Source organism: Sinocyclocheilus rhinocerous, unplaced genomic scaffold (assembly GCF_001515625.1).
Source record: "Sinocyclocheilus rhinocerous isolate Xijiao unplaced genomic scaffold, SAMN03320098_v1.1 scaffold115, whole genome shotgun sequence".
In the NCBI taxonomy this organism is placed as follows: Eukaryota; Metazoa; Chordata; class Actinopteri; order Cypriniformes; family Cyprinidae; genus Sinocyclocheilus; species Sinocyclocheilus rhinocerous.
In genome coordinates, this window is record NW_015650001.1 from 584818 (window position 1) to 604573 (window position 19756).

Below are 19756 nucleotides of genomic sequence, written 5' to 3' on the forward strand. Positions count from 1 at the left end.
AAGACCGTATATTAGAGTGACGTAAATAAAAACCCAGTGCTCCAGTGGACGAGGTGTTGTCAAAAGACGGACTTCTGAGAATTCTGTGATGGTAGGATAGTCACGGCTCTATAAAAGATCATTATTGGTGAAGGACAGACTTGTTTTTGGAACGTGAGGGTGCTTGTGGAAGGCTTGTGGTCTAGATGAAACACTGCAGGAGTAGCTTGGGCTCATCACGTTTTTGGTTTCAAAAGCAAGTGGACTCCACTCCAGCAACACCAGACAGCCATGCCCTTGCGACCAAGGGCTTCCTCGCAACCTGGAAGAGCAAACACCCTTCCAAGCCTTAAAAACGTCCCAGTTATGCGCCCGAGAGCTTTGTCGTCCCACACGCAGTCGCCCTTAGAGGATGAGCTCTCTTGTCCGGTCTGCTGCGAGATCTTCACCGATCCCGTGGTCCTGAAGTGCAGCCACAGTTTCTGCCGCCTCTGCCTTCAGGCCTTCTGGAACAAGAAGGCGGCCAAGAGGGAATGTCCCGTGTGCAGGAGGAAGTGTTCTCTGACGGAGCCCACCGTGAGTCTGGCTCTGAAGAACGTGTGCGACGCCATCGCACAGGAGCAGAAAGGACAAGCGTCTGCGAGAGTGGGCTCATATTCAACCAACGGGACGTTTAAACCAGAGGCTCTCTGTGCCACTCACGGAGAGGGACTCAAATTGTTCTGCCAATATGATGAAGAAGTTCTCTGCTGTGTTTGTCAAACGTCCAAGAAACATCAAGGCCACAGTGTGTGTCCTTTGGAGGAAGCAGCAAATGATCTCAAGGTGATGATGTATTATATTTCTTCTTTTAAGAAATTATTTTCAAAGTAAGCTTATTTTTGTACCACAAATAAGCCAAAATACTAAGGCTAAATAGTAATAAGGCTCTTGGTTGTTTTTATTTTGAAATTGATTTATGACACGCATGTTAACCCTCAATAATCCTTATTACCATAATGCATCCAGACATTTTTATTCTATTTGTCATTATTCTCGATTCTTATTACTGTGATGCTATAGATATTTTGTAAATTGTTTTAAATTGTAAATATTTAATATGCATAAATTAAAGGTAGAACAATAAATGCTGCCAGAATGTATACATGCAGTTTGATTACTATATTAAATAATATATTATTATACATTATATTCAATAATTACGTGATTATTTTTTGCATTTTAATGATATAATACAGATTACCTTGCCAAAACAAAAATGCATGAAGTTGGTTAATTACCATTACTAAATTACAATTGTGGAATCTGGTGGGTGTTCTTGAAAAAACACATTTTCATGGTCATGGAAAACTTGATAATATCTGGGAATGTAATAAACTGAGGCAAAGTCAATACAGTTTTCAAAAGTAATGACATTAATAGTAAATATGTGTTTTCCTAGAGTTAGAACTTGATTTTTTTTAGCGTAATTTCTATATTGTTATTAATTTATTTATTTTAAAATCTTGTGGGATTCTTGTTTTTGGTTTACAAACTGTCCTAGAGGGTTGTTTTTGGACATTGTTGGATTGAGATGTACTTTTTTTTGTCCAGGAGGAAATGCGGCAGATTGTCATCCCACTTAAGAAAAGCCTTCAACGCCTCTATGAGGCCAAACAGGAATGTGATGACATAACTGTCCACATCAAGGTATCAACAAAGAACAAGATCCACACTAACAAACATCATATGACACACTAACCATCAACAGATAACTGGGATAATCACTTAATTGCCTTCTTTATGTTGGATTCACAGAACCAAAGACAACAGACAGAGAAACAAATTCACAAGGAGTTTGAAGAGCTTCGCCAATTTCTTCTGAAGGAGGAAGCTGCAAGGATTGCTGTGCTGGCAGAAGAAGAAGAGACCAAGAAACAGACGATGAAGAAAAAAACCGACATAATCGCTCGTGATATACTCACCATTTCTCAGGCTGTCATGGCCATTGAAAACGAGATTGCTAATGCTGACAGCCTCTTTTTACAGGTAACCTGCTGTATTTGGATTGTTAACTAATCTTATCAAGTTTATACAAATGTTAGTGCAAGTAACTGATTTTACTTTTTTCACACAGAACTACAAGAATGTCAAAAAGAGGTAATAGTACATTGTACATTTGAAAGAATTTGATTGATCTATTTGCATAAAAGCCACGACTAACCTGAATGAATGTCCTTCCAGAGCTCAGATAACATTTAACGAACCAGAAAACGTCCCCAATTCTCTAATCGACGTTGCGGAGCACATCACCTCGCTGCAGTTCAGAGTGTGGGAAAAAATGCAGAGCCTGGTGGAATACAGTGAGTGTTCAGTTACTACAGAGTTGGATGAGTTTGTGTAAACATTTAGAATTTCAGAATAGGTTCCCTTTAAATTCAGGAGTTGGAATTTGAATAGAATGTCTGACAGGTAAATTTAGAAGCACAGGAAAGGGAAATTACTGAACTGCAGTTCAAAGACTTTCAGAGTATCACTAATGTGTTCTGTGTACGTTTTTATCTTATAAATCTGCATCATGTTGTTTGGCTCCAATTTGAAGACTTTGAGTAAAGTAGAGCTTTCTGGGAAATGGTTTTCAGCCAGCATGGTACATAAAATGATATAATGTAAAAATATTGTAAAATGATGATAAAATTATAAAATGAAAAAATATTTTATAGTAATATATTTATATTTCAATATATTAATATATTTCATTATTTATATAATGAAATATTTATGTAGGTGTCATTCCAAAAACTTCTAATGTTTCTGAAAGTAGCCCATATGTTTATGGCTAATTCATAAAGACAAATTAAATGTGGTATTTAATTATATTAAATGTATTATCTATTAAATTATATTTATCAATGACACTTACTTTCTGTTAGTTCACCCAAAAATGAAAATTAGGCTGCGTTTTGCTCACCCCCGAGGCATCCTAGGTGTATATGACTTTCTTCTTTCAGACGAATCCAGTCGGAGTTATATTAAAAATTGTCTTTGATCTTTCAAGCTCTATCATTGCAGTCAGCGGGTGTTGCATTGCTTTAGTCAAAAAGAAGTTAAATAAAAAGTGCCCATCCATAAAAAAAAGTGTCTCACACGGCTCCGGGGGGTGAAAAAAGGCCTCCTGTAGTGAATCGATGCGTTTTTGTAAGAAAAATATCCATATTCAAAACGTAATAATCACTTTTATGTAGCTTGCGCCAACAGTTGTACACGGAAGCAGCTCTGGGAGCATGACGTATGAGTTCAGCGTTGCGCATGCGCCAGTGACTCGTGAAAACCAACGTTTGTTTACAGGATCAAAGGAAACAAAGTTTCCTTACTTTAGCAAAGGAAAACCAGTCTCCTCTTGGCTTATATGGAAATCCTCTGACATTCTTCTTTCCTAATCCTCGTTTTGTACTTCTAATTCTTGACCGTTGTTTTGTTTTGATCTCTCCGCTGCGCTTCCGCGTTCGTCACTTCTGAGCGGTGCATGCACAAAGCTGACCTCATACGTCATCCACCCGGAACTGCTTCCGTTTACAACAGTGAGTGCAAGCTAGATTATAGTGATTATTACATTTTGAATATGGATATTTTTCTTACAAAAACACCGATTCGTTACAGGAGGCCTTTGTTCACCCCCCGGAGCTGTGTGAGACACTATTTTTTATGGATGGGTGCTTTTTATTTAACTTCTTTTGGGCTGATGCATGCAACACCCACTGAGTCGCATTAAACAGCTTGAAAGATCAAAGACAATTTTTTATATAACTCCGACTGGATTCGTCTGAAAGAAGAAAGTCATATACACCTAGGATGCCTCGGGGGTGAGTAAAACGCAGCCTAATTTTCATTTTTGGGTGAACTAACCCTTTAAAGCTGTGTAATTACTATTCAATGGGTGTAATTACTAACGTGGCAAATGGAATTGCAAAAAGTGATTGCTTTCAGACAGGTTTCCAAAACCGTTCCACCTTCTCCAATTGGTCAAACAACCAGATATTCCTGCCCCAAAACACTGTTGGTTGAGCCAATGTTACTGTGTCAGGATGTTTAAAAAAATTACCAAAAAACACTTTTAACACTGAAAAATTATACACTTAAATTACATTTGAATTAAACAAATTTGACATTTTAACACTGGTACATAAATATACATTTGTTAAAATGTTTTCCCCGCTTTCTCAACCACTTAGCTCCAGTTGCGTTGGACTCCAACACAGCGTACCCCTGTTTGTCTCTTAGCAAGAACCTGACAAGTGTGTCCAACACAGGGACGATGAAAGAGCTGCCTGATAACCCTGAGCGCTTTGACCACTTTGTTTTTGTACTGGGCTCCAAGGGTTTCACCTCAGGATGTCATTCCTGGGAGGTGGTTGTGGGCCAAAATAATGACTGGGTAATTGGTGTGGTTAAAGAATCAGTAGCCAGGAAAGGCAAAATCTCAGGCTGTCCCGAAGGAGGATTCTGGACCATCGCTCTCTCTGATGGGAAGTACACGGCCATGACCACCCCACATACACCGCTCAACCTGAAGGGCCACCTGGAAAGGGTTCGGGTGAAGATCGACTATAATAATGGAGAGGTCAGCTTCTTTGATTCAGTGGGTGTCACACCTATCTACACATTCAATGACCACTTTACTGAGACAATGTTCCCTTTTTTCTGTCCGGGGGCAAATATTAATGGGAACAATCCAGGGCCGCTGAAGATCTGCCCTGTGAGAGTGGCAGTATGGAACAGTGCCTCCTGGTGATGCCAGTTTTATTGATGTATTTCTGCTTCAGTTATACAGTACCTGTCAAAGATTTGGAAACGTTTACCTTTTATTCTACTAAATTACTATTTTCCCAGGTTTTAGAATGAAATCAAATCATAAAATAAGTCAAACCGAAGTATGACCAGATGTGGCCAATTTTCATAGAAAGTCACCACCATTCATCTGGATTCCAACTCTGCACACTTTGGGCGTTCTCACTGATGAGGTGCATTCTGGGATGCATGTTCACATGTATGCTGGAAATTAAAAAAAAAAAATATATATATATTTTTTTTTTTAAATAAATAAATAGAACCATATATAGGTAAGCACATTTTAAATTTGTCTGTCATGGAATTTTCTTCTGCATTAGCTATCCAGTAATTACCTGTTGAGATTCACTCTTTAAAATAAAGGTTATTTATTTGCATCTGTGGTTCCATGAAAAACCTTTCTATTCCACAAATGTTCTTTACAGAAGGGTCTTTAGATTTTCTAAAGAGGCCTTTGTTAAAGTTCTTATAAGAACTGTTCACTGAATGGACTTCTGAATGAATCATTGGTGAAGGAAAAATGGTTCCTCTATGGCATTGCTCTGTAAGCCCCCTTTTGGAACCTTTATATTTAAGAGTGTAGTATTAGGCCTTTAACTTTGAATGCTACAGCAAAAAAGACTTGGCTTTCTCACTAGCATTTATTCAACGGCCAAGAACTCTTTAACAATTCCTTGTAGAGTCTCAGCAAAGATAACCATGCACACTCTTTATAGAGTAGTTATCAGCCCATGTTTTTTATGGTCTTAACACAAACTGACCGTGATTAATGTTTCAATTATTTCTCAAAACCTAAGTCCTCGGTATCAAACTGTCTACCCAATAACTGCTAGCCTCCTTTTCCCCACCAACAGTTATTTATCTTTTAATCCAGTGGAAGTTTCTTAGCCACAAGACATGACTTGTCAAAATTATAGTACAAAAGTATGTAATGCGTGTAAATTAATTTCTGGCATTTAAGCATAAGGCTTTAGATAAACAGATTTTAAAGTGCACAAGAAGCTCAGTCAAGTGTGTCTAGACCTTTGATTGGTAGTACATGATGTTAAGTTTTATGGACAGTTTGTTGTCTACCAAAGTAAATGTTTGGATAATTTACTAATATTTACATTTACCTCATTTAAATATGTTACTGATATGTAATGTCTCATGATCAGAAAAGCCCGTTGTATTTATTGCTCTTTTCACAATGCTAAGTTTAGTAGAAGTAGCAGCTTGGTAGACTCAGTAGATCTATGTAATAGTTTATAAAATTTAAGGATATTGATCAAAATGTAAAAAGACTGATTAAGTGTCTTTAAGTCCCATCCCATATTGCTTGCTAAGGTGCATGTAGTGTAGAAATGCTGTCAGAAAACACTTAACATTAAATACTAAATATGTGTTGTGATGGTGTTTTTTTTAAATGGTGAATGGCAAATTATACAGCACAAAAAGTTTATGCATTCAGATAAATGACACAATATTGAAGTATTTTTTGTTTAGTTTGTTTTATTGTATTGAACACACAGAGAATTAAGTTGAACATGTCAAACATTAATGACTTATAACTTTATTTATAATAGGTAAAATAGGTCATCTGGATCAGCCCTTTGATGAACTTTTTTTTTTGGTTTACCAGGGCATTGTTTTTCCAGTGTAGACACAATATTGTGGTATTGTTTGTTTTATTGTATTGAACACAGAGAATGAAGTTTAACATGTCATAAACATTAATGACTGTGCTTATTTTATTTATATTGGTTAAAATAGGTCATCTGGATCAGCCCTTTGATAAAGTTCCTCTTTTAAGAGTTTTTCTTCTGGTTTACCAGGGCATTGTTTTTCCAGTATAGTCTAAGAATCCTCCGTGCTGCTTCTCAGTAAGGCTGCCAATGACGCACAGCATCCCCTCCACACTTTCTCTGGCATCAATAGGCGCCTGGTGGGCAAACAGGGAAGAACATGCATTTAAAATAGTGTAGCATTATCAAAAAAGAGACCATCAGTGCAGGGCTGGAGTGGGAGTCATTTTCAGCCCTGGAGTTTCATGCCTTAGAGCGGCCCACTTTAGTTCACGACTGACTATAGCTATTACAATAATGTAATTAAAACTTCAGTAAATAAGTCTGCAATAGCACACTGTTCTCTACAGACTTGTAATTCATAATATTTTTCTACAGCTTTGTTTTTTTATTATTATTATTTACTGGCCTTTTCAGCGCCGCCTTTGCGCTTTCTATTATACATTTTTTAATCTATTATTTTTTGCTCGCATATCTCCAACTAAATATTTGTAGGCATACTGTACCATAATGTCTGCCTACAGTTAAAAAGTTCTCAGAAATAATCACATTTGTTTTACTTAACCTATATTCTAAAAATAATTTTAATGTCATACAAAAAAAGTAATCGGCCTGAGTAAATTGTACCATTATAAAATCGTGACTGCACAAGTAGTGTAGTAATTTAGGAGGTGAAAATACTGTGAAATTACATACAAATGGCAAGAAATTTGAAAGCATAACTGAACGTCTATGAAACGTCAATGCACTTAAATTTTTGGAACTAAAATGGCTATTATTGCAACCATATAGCCTATGAATGAATGAAAATGGATACTTTTTAAAGAAAACTCGTGGGCTGCTTCTGGCGCTTGGATTTCTACTTCAGTAAAATGAGGTCCAAGATTAAGAATGCGCTAGAAGTTAAATTTTTATTTTATTTTTTTTTTTTTTAAGCGCGAGTCCTGCTCGCTGTGAAACGGGAGCAGCCGGCAGAGGATTCCGCTTGGTCTTAAAGCCTTCTTCAATCGGCTACGTTCACAAATAAAACAATATTTTGCGCAAAATTAATGATTAATTATCAATTGAGAATTTGTTATTCATATGGTCTGGTGGTCATATGGCGTATGCCTGCGAATACGGGACAAACTGTGTTATAACTTTCATACGGGACGCTTCTTTGATGCCTTAAATACGGGCATCCATATTTCAACCCCATAGCAGTGGCATGACAGTACCGGCCCTCGCGGCCAAAAAACAGACCGGCCCACCGGGAATTTTCCCGGTGCTCCCGATTAGCCAATCCGGGCCTGCATCAGTGTGCTTTTGTGATTCAGGCTTCATGTTCTGTTTAGGTCCTGAGAGATTCCTTTATTACTGAATCTAGATTTACCTCATCTCCCCCCATGTCTGTCCTCACCCATCCTGGGTGAATGGAAATGCAGAGGATCTCATCTGCCTGCAAGTCCCTTGCGGTATATATGGTCAACATGTTAAGACCAGTCTGAAAGGAAAACGGATGCATGACAAAGTTTCAAATCAGTTAAAACGGTTTTTGTTAGAACTATAGCAGTCAGTGTACAAAGGTGATTTTGCACACAGCTCAATAGCACATTCGTTGTGATATTACATTCAATTTCAAATCGTTTACTTTTTGAAAAAATTACTTTTTTCTATTCAGGGACATTACACATTAAACTATTTGAAATCTAATCTGACCTTTTCATACTGAAACATTTCCAAATATATGATTTTAATTGAGTTTCAAACGACTTACAAATTAGGATTTTTCTGATGAAGCCCATCAGAACAGTAGGGCCTTTCGCACCGCTTTAGTTCCAGAACTAAATGTACAGTACTAAAGTACTGGGACGATTTTGCGCAAACTATTTCCTAGTACCATTTAAAGGGTTGCATTCGCACCGAGAGTGTGTACTAAGAAGTGACGTAAGCCGGTCGACATACTATGAAAAGGTTCCCGCGGTGCGAAAGGCCGTAGTCTTGGGATTCTTGCATACCTTGCTGATGCTGTATGGGAAAAGTGGGAATGGCTCTTTCATTACTGGCATGATGCTCATAGATGCTGAATCTGTGGATATGTTGATCACAGCTGCTTTATCACATGACATCCCTGGTCTGCCCTTGGCTTTAGCTGCTCTACGCAAATATGGCAGGTACTCCTGATTAAAGACATTAACAACCAAGTGTTTCAGACACCGCAAGAAATAAAGCCTTGTTTTAGATTCAGCTTGTTCCCACAAGTGATTGCATTACCCTAATGACAAATAAAGGTCCTATCACGTTGGTGTTGAAGGTGTTTTGCATGTCCTCGACAGTGGCGGTCATCATGGTTTTTTGTGGCAACACTGCAGCATTATTCACAAGCAGATTCAACCCATTCTTCCCCAGCAGAGAACCAACTTTTTTGGCAGACTCTTTGATAATGCATGGATCAGCAACATCTAATAGTAGCAGGAAAAATGTGATGTTATTTCAAACCCAAAAAACTGTCTATTGCGATGTCAAATATAGTCCAAAAGACAAATGCACATTTACCAACTGTTATTGAACTGTCTTCAAAAGCTCCTGAATACTCACCTCAGAGTTTGGCCCATCTGGGTCACGATATGCAGCAAAAATGTTTGAGCAACGAGCCTCCAGGAGTTGCTTGACCATTTCTAAACCCAACCCTCGGTTGGCCCCTGTCACTAGAGCACTGCATGCCTTTAACTCCACCATGTTCAAAGATGATCGGTTTGGTTCTGTAAACCAACCTGTCTCACTATTTGGCTTTTTAAGTAGGAAGCTGAGTGGACTCCACGCCCCATATTGCACTGGTCTTTTTAGTGTTTGTAACCATGATGATCAAGATGACATTTCAAAGTGACTCAGCGTAAACTTATCAACGCTGATTGCTTTTAGTAATAAAACTGCTTGGATGCTTTCCAAAAGCTGTATTATTCCAAATCATAAATGCTATCAGGAGTAAAAGTAGAGGTTGAAGATCTAGCCTAGAAAACAACAGTCCTAAAGCAAAATCTGGAAGGTATGACGCAGAAATTGATGAGCTAATTAGTAGCTCCATTGTTGCCACTGTGACTTTGAGCAAGATATTTATTTATAATATATTTATTTTCCAAAACTTTTCCACCTGCTCCAATTGGTCAAACAACCAGATATTCCCATCCTAAAACACTATTGGTTAAGCCAATGTTGTTACTGTGTCAGGATGTTTAAAAATAGACCAAATAAAAAAAAACAAAAAGACCCCAAAAAGCACTTAACACTGAAAAATATAAATGCTTGAATTACATTTAAATTAAACAAATTTTACATTTTAACACTGGCACGTAAATATTCATTTGTTATTAAATCTTCCTGCTTTCTCCACTAAGCTCTAGTGACGTTGGACTCCAACACAGCCTACCCATTTGTCTCTTTGCAAGAACCTGACGAGTGTGTCCAACACGGGGACGATGAAAGAGCATTCTGATATGCATGTTCACATGTATGCTGGAAAATAACAGTCCAACTTGTCCATTTTCCATTTAAAATAAAAATGTCTTTATTTATTTACTTATTTACTTACTTAAATAGAACTATATGTAGGTAAGCACATTTCTTCTGCATCCGCTGTCCAGTAATTACCTGTTGAGACTCACTCTTTAAAATGAAGGTTCTTTATTTGCATCTGTGATTCCATGAAAAACCTTTAAAATCCACGGAACCTTTCCATTCCACAAAATGTTTTTTTTTTAGATTTTTCTAAAGAACCTTTTTTTAAGATCTTTTAAAAACTGTTCACTGCATGGTTCTTTGGGTTCTTCTGTGGCATTGCTCCGAAAGCCCCTTTTGGAACCTTTATAATTAAGGGTGTATTATTCTCCAGTTTAGGCCTTTACCCTTGAATGCTACAGTAATAAATACTCTGCTCTCTCACTAGCTTTTATTCAGTGCCAAGGAACTCTTTACCATTCCCTGGGGATACTCAGCAAAGATAAGCATGCACACTCTTAGTAATTGAGTAGTTGTATCGCAGTCAACACGCCACAGTATAGGTCAGCCTCGCTAAGGGTGAGCTGCCAGGAGACAGTATATCAAATTAACCATGCCATCTATTAATACAGGTGCAAAGTAGCCGCCAATTTCTCTTTTTTGCCTCCTAGCTATCGGTAGAGTGGTTTGACGATAAGAATTCCTCTTCACGTTCTTTTGTTGTATCTGGCTGACAGGAGTATCTTTACCCATGAGGGTGGAAACTAACACATTGGCGTGTGCTTTGTGTAAGAAGCGTGCAGTGAGATTAATGGAACCTCTTCACCTGTGAGGGTGGAAGCTACCATGTTGGCATATGTTTTTCATGTTTAAAACGTAAGGTGAGTATTAAATCAGCAATGCGGTGTTGTTTATATTTTAAATATAATAATATATATTTATATATTTTTAGAGGTAGCTCCTAACAAACAGCCAAGGGGGGCCTCTTCACCTGTAAGTGTGAAAGCTGCCATGTCACGGAGAGCTGTCTGTGATCGCAGTGTGGGAATCTTATTATTATAATTCAGACAAAGAGGCCTCTTCGTCTTTGGAGAAGAAAGCTAGCTAAATTGATTTAACTTTCCTTGTGTTACGATGCAAGAGGAGGACACCATTGGTTTACCCTCTGAGATTTCTGCAGGCAAAGAGCTACTTCAGTCTGAACAGGATCCTCAGGATGAAAGGGTCAGATGTAAACAAGCTCGTAAGTGGTAGCATGTAGAAAGGGACATCAGTCAGCTTCAGAAGCAAATGCAAGGTATGCAAGACACCCTGAAAAGTTTGTTGCAGACTCAACAATGGGCTGCAGAACCTCCAGAGTTGAGGGTGCCATTGTCAAAACATCCATGCTGACACTCTGATGAGCTGTCTGTGGCAGCGTCTGGAGTGTTTGGAAGGGATGAAAATTCTGGGTCTTCAGAACCAGAGAAACAGTCAGAAACAGGGGATAGTGCTTAGGAGGCCTCAGATACTATTCCACTAGACCCATCAGACAAAGCAGTGATTTCCAGAGCAGCTGAGTGTGCAAAACTGCCTTCCCAAGCTGCTTCAACATCAACCTCAGTGTTTGATAGAGGCCCTCAGTGTCATAAAACAGAGGGGTTGCCAATACTTCCCTATTTTGTAACGGATTTACAGTCTTCATGGAAGGCCCTAGTTCTACTGCAGTCCAGGATACAGCTGGGCAACCTGGCAGGGGCAACAGCTTATGGGCTTGCTACAGCCCCTCAGATCAGACCCACATTTGCTATGTTGACGGGCTACGGCTAGGACTGAAAGAGATGCTACACACCCTAACAAGCATTGTAGGATAATCGACAGTCAGCTGCGGAAAGCCTGTCATGCCTCTGCCTTGTTGGCAAGACTTGCATGCACAAACTCTCTCCTCTTGGTTTATTTAGAAGGTCTGCTGCAGGAATTGTCCACCACTTTGACAAATTAAGAAAACACCCTAGAGACATTGCGAGCGGTTGATATGCTGATCTGAGGAACAAGTGCGGATGCCCAAGCCCTGGCACAATCCATGGCCAATATAGCCAGGTACAGCTATCTCAAGCTAATCTGTTGGATCAAGACTGCATGGCAGTCATTGCAGCACCATTAGTGCCTGGGGAGATCGTTGGACCCCCTGCGGAAGCGGCCTTGGAGCAGTCTCGTAGGACAAGGGAACTGACTCGATCAATGGTTTGAGCACCAGCTACTCATGGGCTACAGACAACAGCTGGGATATTACAGGCAGAGACTTCCAGTAATATCGTAGGATATTACAGGCAGATACTTCCAGCACAAGCACCAGGTGGAAGAAACCGTCATTGACAGTTATCAACCTCTGGCCCCATGTTTTTCCAGTCAACATCTCTTCCACTGGTGCCAATGCACTCAATATGCATGTGTGCTGAGCACCTTGAAGTTTGGATACAGGCTCCAATTCAAATCCAAGCCACCCCAATTTCAAGGGATTGTTCCTACTGTTTTGAGAGAAGAGACACAGTGCAGGTCTCTGACAGACGAGGTCTCAGTTCTTTTAGGAAATGGAGCAATAACACCTGCCCTAGTAGTGAATCATGGCACGAACAAAGGAGATCTCTGAGGAACTCAGAAAAAGAGTTGTTGTTGCTCATCAGGCTGGAAAAAGGTTACAAAACCATCTCTAAAGAGTTTGGACTCCACAAATCCACAGTCTTCATGAGTCCACCATCAGGAGAACACTGAGAAACCATGGTGTACATGGCAGAGTTGCAAGGAGAAAGCCACTGATCTCCAAAAAGAAAATCAATTTCATTATATATATATATATATATATATATATATATATAGGCAGTCAGTGTTGAAGGAGTGCCTATCTGGCACTGTCTGGTGAGGCAATCCATTGCAGGGAAACAGGATGCCTCATGGATAGGAGCACACATCCTCCTGACTACCAGCAGTTAAAATTTGTCCTCTCTAGAGGACATTTGTAAACCTAAATATCTCCCACCTCCTGCATACTACTGAATTAAGTCCTTTTGTACTCTAAAGGACATTTAGGACTTTTAAATGACACCCAATTTATAGGAGTGGGGTTTTGTGAACTTCCTCTTCCTCTGCAAAGAAAATGGCGTCCATCACCACAAGGGCTTTTTACGGAAAGAAGAAAGGCAAGTGCTTAATCATTTTTATTGAACAAATTTTGTCTTGAAATGCTGTTGTTATATTTTTATGAACCTCTGAAGAACACTTTAATTAATTTTGTAGCATAATGTAACAATGTTTTACCATGATAAGAGAGTGTTAAAAAAATGTTCTCTCTAGTGGACATTTGTAGTTATTACCTCAATTTTGTTATCCATTTTTTCAAATGAGCAGGAAGGGATTCACTGTCAGAAGCAGAGAGAATTTTACTGCGAATTGTTGAGGAAAACTGAGATACTGAGTTGTCTGATCAGAATGATGAAGATGCAGTGTTTGAGGAAGAGGCAGAGGACTCAGATAGCTCAGAGGATGAAGTTCAGACAGGGAAAGCCGAGGATGAAGTTCAGATAGGGCAAGCAGAGGCAGAGGAGACAGAGCGAGCAGAGCCGTCCACGTCCAGTCGCCGTCCACTCTGGGGCAGGACTACAATTTACACCTTGTCTTTGTATTCTAAATATATTACTATTAACATTTACATCTATATGTTATTATTACATACAATATATATGTCTAAACAGTTATTTATTCTGATAACTCATTGTAAAGATTGTTTGTATAACAGAAGTTTTTTTTCAAATGATAGTGAGAGACTGTGTCTTTCTTAAGATTCAACCCCCAACTCGATAATCCTCCCATTACTCAGAGCAATGATGCCAAAACATGTCATAACTGGACGCCAATGAATTATTTTGAACAGTACATTGATGACTCTGTGTTCAAAGAAATGGCTATGTGCACAAACCAGCGCAAAGTCCTTGTGTCTGGAGCAGCACTAAACACCACTCCTGAAGAGTTGAAGACATTCTTTGGGAGTTCTGTCTACATGGCCTGTCTAGGTTATCCAAACATTCAGATGTATTGGGCCTCGAACAGCAGAGTTCAAATAGTGGCAGAATCCATGACCAGAAATCAGTTCTACAAACTAAGAAATTCCATCATGATCATCAATGACCTTGATGTTTCAGATAAGGACAAAAGAAGAGACCTCTTGTGGAAAGTCAGGCCCCTTCTGAACAAAGTGAGGCAAGGATGTCTAAGTCAGCCTAGAACTCAAAAACTGTCCATTGATGATCAGATGATTCCATTTACTGGTCGCTGCCCAGTTCGCCAGTATGTACCGGGCAAACCATACCCAACTGGATTGAAGGTGTTTGTCTTGGCTACACCAAGCGGTATGGTTTTGGATTTTGTGGTCTACCAATGCAAGACCACCTTGAGAGTCACAGCAGGACGGGGCATTGGAGAACAAGCTGTCCTTCATTTGGCCGAGTCCGTTCCCAGAGGAACACACCTCTTCTTTGACCAGTTCTTTACAACTGTTGACCTTCTGGATACCCTGATGGAGAAAGGGCTGGCAGGAACTGGAACTCTCATAAAGAACCGAATTCCAAAGGAGTGCAACGTTATAGGGGATCATACCATCAAAAAGAAAGGAAGAGGGGCATCTGAAATGGTGGTCAGACGAAGTCCTCCTGAACTCGCTGTCATTAAGTGGTTTGACAACAAGCCAGTGGTCATGGCATCCTCTGCCTACGGCATTGAGCCTCAGGACACACGCAGCAGATGGTCTAAGAAAGACAAAAGTTATGTCCAGGTGTCAAGACCAGTGGCAATTGCTGAGTACAACAGCAACATGGGTGGCGCGTGGACATGGCCGACCGGATGCTAAGTTTCTACAGGATGGCCAGTCGCACTCGGAAATGGACAGTGCGTGTAATTTTCCATTTTTCCATTTTCCAAAACTAAAATATGGTCACCCTATAGTAACCCTTTTTTAGTATTTAGTAAATAAAAGGGAAAACTAATAAAATGTTCAGATGGCATGAATATTTATCTCCATCCCAACCTTATCTGGTACACAGCTGACCCATACTGTGGCGTGTTGACTGAGATGAAATAGAACAAGGGGTTACGTAGCTAACCAAGTTCTGTGAATGAAGTCAACACACCACACGGCATGGTCACTCGGGGAGCACATGTTGTTAGTCGGTAAAAGAGAAAGAGCCGGGTAGTTTACACCTGTATTTAAAGATGGAGATTGCAAGTGGGGCATGGTTATTTGATATACCATCTCCTGACAGCTCACCCTTAGAGAGGCTGACCCATACTGTGGCGTGTTGACTTCATTCACAGAACTAGGTTACCTACATAACCCCTCATTTTCAGCCAATGTTGTCCACCCAATAACTGCTAGTCTCCTATTCCCCACCAACAGTTATTTATCTTTTAATTAATTTTAGTTAAAGTTTAATGTACAACAGTCTATCATGCCTGCTAAATTAATTTCAGGCATTTAAGCATAATACTTTAGATAAACAGATTTTAAAGCTCACAAGAAGCTCAGTCAAGTGTGTCCAGACCTTTGATTGGTAGTGCATAATGTTATGTTTTATGGACAGTTTGTTGTCTACCAAAGTATATGTTTGGATAATTTACTAATAATTTCATTTACCTCACATATAAATGTCACTGATATGTTGTGTCAAATCAGAATTGCTCTTTTCCAAGTAGTCAACATTTGAAGTGGATCAAAACCTTTCATCAAAGTTGTCCTAAAACCAAAATGCATTCTTGTCTTCGGACAACTTTGATGAACTTTTTTGATCCACTTCAAATGTTGACTACTGTAGCAGTAGCTTGGTAAACTCAGTAGATCTATGTAATAGTTTATCAAATTTAAGGATATTAATTAAAATGAAAAAGAATGATTAAGTGTCTTTAAAGACATGTTTTTTTTAAAAATGGTGAATGGCAAATTAAACAGCCCAAAAAGCTTATGCATTCAGATATATGAGACAGTATTGCAGTATTGTTTGTTTAGTTAGTTTTATTGTATTGAACACTCAGAGAATGAAGTTAAACATGTCAAACATTAATGACTGTTCTTATCACTTTATTTACACTGAACAAAATTATAAACGCACCACTTTTGTTTTCGCCCCCATTTGTCATGAGCTGAACTCAAAGATCTAAGACTTTTTCTATGTACACAAAAGGCCTATTTCTCTCAAATATTGTTCACAAATCTGTCTAAATCTGTATTAGTGAGCACTTCTCCTTTGCCGAGATAATCCATCCACCTCACAGGTGTGGCATATCAAGATGCTGATTAGACAGCATGATTATTGCACAGGTGTGCCTTAGGCTGGCCACAATAAAAGGCCACTCTAAAATGTGCAGTTTTATCACACAGCACAATGCCACAGATGTCGTAAGTTTTGAGGGAGCGTGCAATTGGCATGCTGACTGCAGGGATGTCCACCAGAGCTGTTGCCCGTGAATTGAATGTTCATTGAATGTTCACCATAAGCCGTCTCCAAAGGCGTTTCAGAGAATTTGGTAGTACATCCAACCGGCCTCACAACCGCAGACCACGTGTAACCACACCAGCCCAGGACCTCCACATCCAGCATCTTCACCTCCAAGATCGTCTGAGACCAGCCACCAGGACAGCTGCTGCAACAATCGGTTTGCATAACCAAAGAATTTCAGCACAAACTGTCAGAAACCGTCTCAGGGAAGCTCATCTGCATGCTCGCCGTCCTCATCGGGGTCTCGACCTGACTGCAGTTCGTCGTTGTGAACAATATTTGAGAGAAATAGGCCTTTTGTGTACATAGAAAAAGTCTTAGATCTTTGAGTTCAGCTCATGAAAAATGAGGGCAAAAACAAAAGTGTTGCGTTTATAATTTTGTTCAGTGTATAATAGGTAAAATAGGTCATCTGGATCAGCCCTTTGATGAACTTGATTTTTCTCTGGTTTACCAGGGCATTGTTTTTCCAGTGTAGTCTAAGAATGCACCGTTCTGCTTCTCAGGAAGGCTGCCAATGACACACAGCATCCCCTCCACACTTTCTCTGACATCAATGGACGCCTGGTGGACAAACAAGTAATAACATGCATTTAAAATAGTGTAACATCAAAAAGAGACCATCAGTGTGCTTTTGTGATTCAGACCTCATGTTCTGTTCTGTCCTGAGAGATTCCTATATTACTGACTCTAGATTTACCTCATCTCCCCCCATGTCCGTCCTCATCCATCCTGGGTGAATAGAAATGCAGAGGATCTCATCTGCCTTTAAAGGGTTAGTTCACCCAAAAATGAAAATTAGGCTGCGTTTTACTCACCCCCGAGGCAACCTAGGTGTATATGACTTTCTTCTTTCAGCCGAATCCCGTTCAGAGTTATATTAAAAATTGTCTTTGATCTTTCAAGCTGTTTAATGCCACTCAGCGGGTGTTGCATTGCTTCAGCCCAAAAGAACTTAAATGAAAATCGCCCATCCATAAAAAAAAGTGTCTCACACGGCTCCGGGGGGTGAACAAAGGCCTTCTGTAGCGAATCGATGCGTTTTTGTAAGAAAAATATCCATATTCAAAACGTAATAATCACTTTAATGTAGCTTGCGCCAACAGTTGTACTCAGAAGCAGTTCCGGGAGCATGGCGTATGAGGTCAGCGTTACGCATGCGCCGGTGAGTCTGTTGAAAACCAACGTTTGTTAACAGGAGCAAAGGAAGCAAAGTTTCCTTCCTTTAGCAAAGGAAAACCAGTCTCCTCTTGGCTTATATCGAAATCCTCTGACATTCTTCTTTACAAATCCTCGTTTTGTCACAGTAGTGTGATAAACAGTGCAATTTTTTTCATATTTTATTTAATATTAACAAAATTATCCACAAATAATGTTTATTTTTTCACTTAAAAACTGAGGTACGTACACTCAGATTAATAAAACATAATTTGTTACGTTTTGAATATGGATATTTTTCTTACAAAAACGCATCGAGTCGCTACAGGAGGACTTTGTTCACCCCCCGGAGCCATGTGAGACACTTTTTTTTTTTTTATGGATGGGCGATTTTTATTTAACTTGTTTTGGACTGAAGCAATGCAACACCCGCTGAGTGGCATTAAACAGCTTGAAAGATCAAAGACTATTTTTAATATAACTCCGACTGGATTCGTCTGAAAGAAGAAAGTCATATACACATAGGATGCCTCGGGGGTGAGTAAAACGCAGCCTAATTTTCATTTTTGGGTGAACTAACCCTTTAAGTCCCTTGCGGTATATATGGTCAACATGTTAAGACCAGCCTGAAAGGAAAACGGATGCATGACAAAGTTTCAAATCAGTTAAGATGGTTCTTGTTCACACTGTGTAGCAGTCAGGTGATTTTGCACACAGCTCATTAGCACACTCGTTATGACATTACATTCAATTTCAAATATTTTCTTTTTTCCATTCAGGGACATTGAGATCCAGTCTGACCTTTTCATACAGAAACATTTCCAAATATATTTTAACTGAGCTTCAAACCACATACAAATGAGGATTTCTGACGCCTATCAGAGTCTTAGGATTCTTGCATACCTTGCTGATGCTGTATGGGAAAAGTGGGAATGGCTCTTTCATTACTGGCATGATGCTCATAGATGCTGAATCTGTGGATATGTTAATCACAGCTGCTTTATTACATGACATCCCTGGTCTGCCCTTGGCTTTAGTTGCTGCACTCAGATACGGCAGGTACTCCTGATTAAAGACATTAACAGCATCTAGAGTTTCAGACGCTGCAAGAAATTAAGCCTCGGCTTGCTCCCAAAAGTGATTCCATTGCCCTAATAACAAATAAAGGTCCTATCACGTTGGTGTTGAAGGTGTTTTGCATGTCCTCAACAGTGGCGGTCATCATGGTTTTTTTGTGTGGTAACAGCAGCATTATTCACAAGCAGGTTCAAGCCATTCTTTCCCAGTAGAGAACCCACTTTTTTGGCAGACTCTTTGATACTGCATTGATCAGCTACATCTAATAGTAGCAGGAAAAAGCTATATGTTATTTCAAAAATTAAAAACTGTTGTAATGTAAAATGTAGTCCAAAACAAAAGACAAATGCACATATACCAAGTTGCACAAGGGTGACAACACTTGGATGCTTTTTGGCCAGTTCTCTCAGTGCCTGAATCAGAAAGAGAATGTGAGTGATAAAAAACAGATTTCTTGAGCTGTGTACGAACCTAAGCTCCTAAATACTCACCTCAGAGTTTGGCCCATCTGGGTCACGACAAATGTTTGAGCAATGGACCTCCAGGAGTTGCTTGGCCATTTCTAAACCCAAGCCTCGGTTGGCCCGTCACTAGAGCACTGCATGCCTTTAACGCCGCCATGTTCAAAGATGATCGGGTTGGTTCTGTAAACCAACCTGCCTCTATATATGGTGCTTTAAATATGATAAAGAGTGGACTCCACGCCCCATGTTGCGCAGGTCTTTTTAATGTTTGTAACCACGAGTTGAGAGTTGACTCTTGCGTGAACTTATCAGCAATGTTTGCTTTGAGTAATAAAACTGCTCGGATGCCTTCCAAAAGCCAGTGGCGCCCCCCAGAAAATATTAACAGGGGTGGCCAGAGGAAAATCTTGGGGTGGCACACAAAAAAAAAAAAAAAAAATTAAATTTGTTTTTGGTTAATGTAACAATATGA

The 19756-nt window shown here is 39.5% G+C and overlaps 4 protein-coding genes across 4 annotated transcripts in view; 2 read left to right on the forward strand and 2 right to left on the reverse strand.

Annotated features, from left to right (window-relative positions):
• Positions 1-265: 265 nt before the first annotated feature.
• Positions 266-4948, forward strand: LOC107711176 (E3 ubiquitin-protein ligase TRIM39-like). Its single transcript, XM_016516109.1, has 6 exons — positions 266-804; positions 1573-1668; positions 1777-2007; positions 2096-2118; positions 2203-2321; positions 4218-4948. The coding sequence occupies exons 1-6, from the start codon at positions 271-273 to the stop codon at positions 4748-4750; spliced, it is 1536 nt and encodes a 511-aa protein (XP_016371595.1). The 5' UTR covers positions 266-270; the 3' UTR covers positions 4751-4948.
• Positions 4949-6320: 1372 nt separating this feature from the next.
• The window catches only part of LOC107711147 (uncharacterized), a 16359-nt gene continuing 2923 nt past the window's right edge, over positions 6321-19756 (reverse strand). The window contains exons 2-6 of the mRNA XM_016516088.1: positions 18954-19299; positions 18647-18855; positions 17286-17351; positions 17020-17149; positions 6321-6605 (exon numbers count right to left, since the gene is read on the reverse strand). Coding sequence (XP_016371574.1) covers positions 17036-17149; positions 17286-17351; positions 18647-18855; positions 18954-19299 — 735 coding nt within the window. The 3' untranslated portion in view covers positions 6321-6605; positions 17020-17035. The remainder of the gene's footprint in view (positions 6606-17019; positions 17150-17285; positions 17352-18646; positions 18856-18953; positions 19300-19756) is intronic.
• LOC107711145 (C-factor-like) lies at positions 6614-9245 on the reverse strand. Its single transcript, XM_016516085.1, has 5 exons — positions 9168-9245; positions 8844-8969; positions 8588-8749; positions 7990-8073; positions 6614-6727 (listed from the first exon to the last, which is right to left on the reverse strand). Exons 1-5 carry the CDS (start codon positions 9243-9245, stop codon positions 6614-6616), a joined length of 564 nt encoding a protein of 187 aa, XP_016371571.1.
• LOC107711146 (piggyBac transposable element-derived protein 3-like) lies at positions 12183-14943 on the forward strand. The gene is made up of 3 exons (XM_016516087.1): positions 12183-12287; positions 13529-13668; positions 13881-14943. The coding sequence occupies exons 1-3, from the start codon at positions 12183-12185 to the stop codon at positions 14941-14943; spliced, it is 1308 nt and encodes a 435-aa protein (XP_016371573.1).

Bases quoted from the DNA above. Each gene is read 5' to 3' on its own strand.
- LOC107711176 (XM_016516109.1), top strand. From the start codon at position 271: ATGCCCTTGCGACCAAGGGCTTCCTCGCAACCTGGAAGAGCAAACACC. The intron at 805-1,572 runs GTGATGATGTAT...TTTTTTGTCCAG, and splicing joins AAGCAGCAAATGATCTCAAG to GAGGAAATGCGGCAGATTGT. The intron at 1,669-1,776 runs GTATCAACAAAG...TTGGATTCACAG, and splicing joins ACATAACTGTCCACATCAAG to AACCAAAGACAACAGACAGA.
- LOC107711145 (XM_016516085.1), bottom strand. From the start codon at position 9,245: ATGGTCAAGCAACTCCTGGAGGCTCGTTGCTCAAACATTTTTGCTGCA. The intron at 8,970-9,167 runs GTGAGTATTCAG...CTGCTGGGGAAG, and splicing joins CAGATGGGCCAAACTCTGAG to AATGGGTTGAATCTGCTTGT. The intron at 8,074-8,587 runs GTATGCAAGAAT...TTTTCCTTTCAG, and splicing joins TCCCATACAGCATCAGCAAG to ACTGGTCTTAACATGTTGAC.
- LOC107711146 (XM_016516087.1), top strand. From the start codon at position 12,183: ATGGCAGTCATTGCAGCACCATTAGTGCCTGGGGAGATCGTTGGACCC. The intron at 12,288-13,528 runs GTTTGAGCACCA...TTGTCTGATCAG, and splicing joins GGGAACTGACTCGATCAATG to AATGATGAAGATGCAGTGTT. The intron at 13,669-13,880 runs GTCCAGTCGCCG...GTCTTTCTTAAG, and splicing joins GAGCGAGCAGAGCCGTCCAC to ATTCAACCCCCAACTCGATA.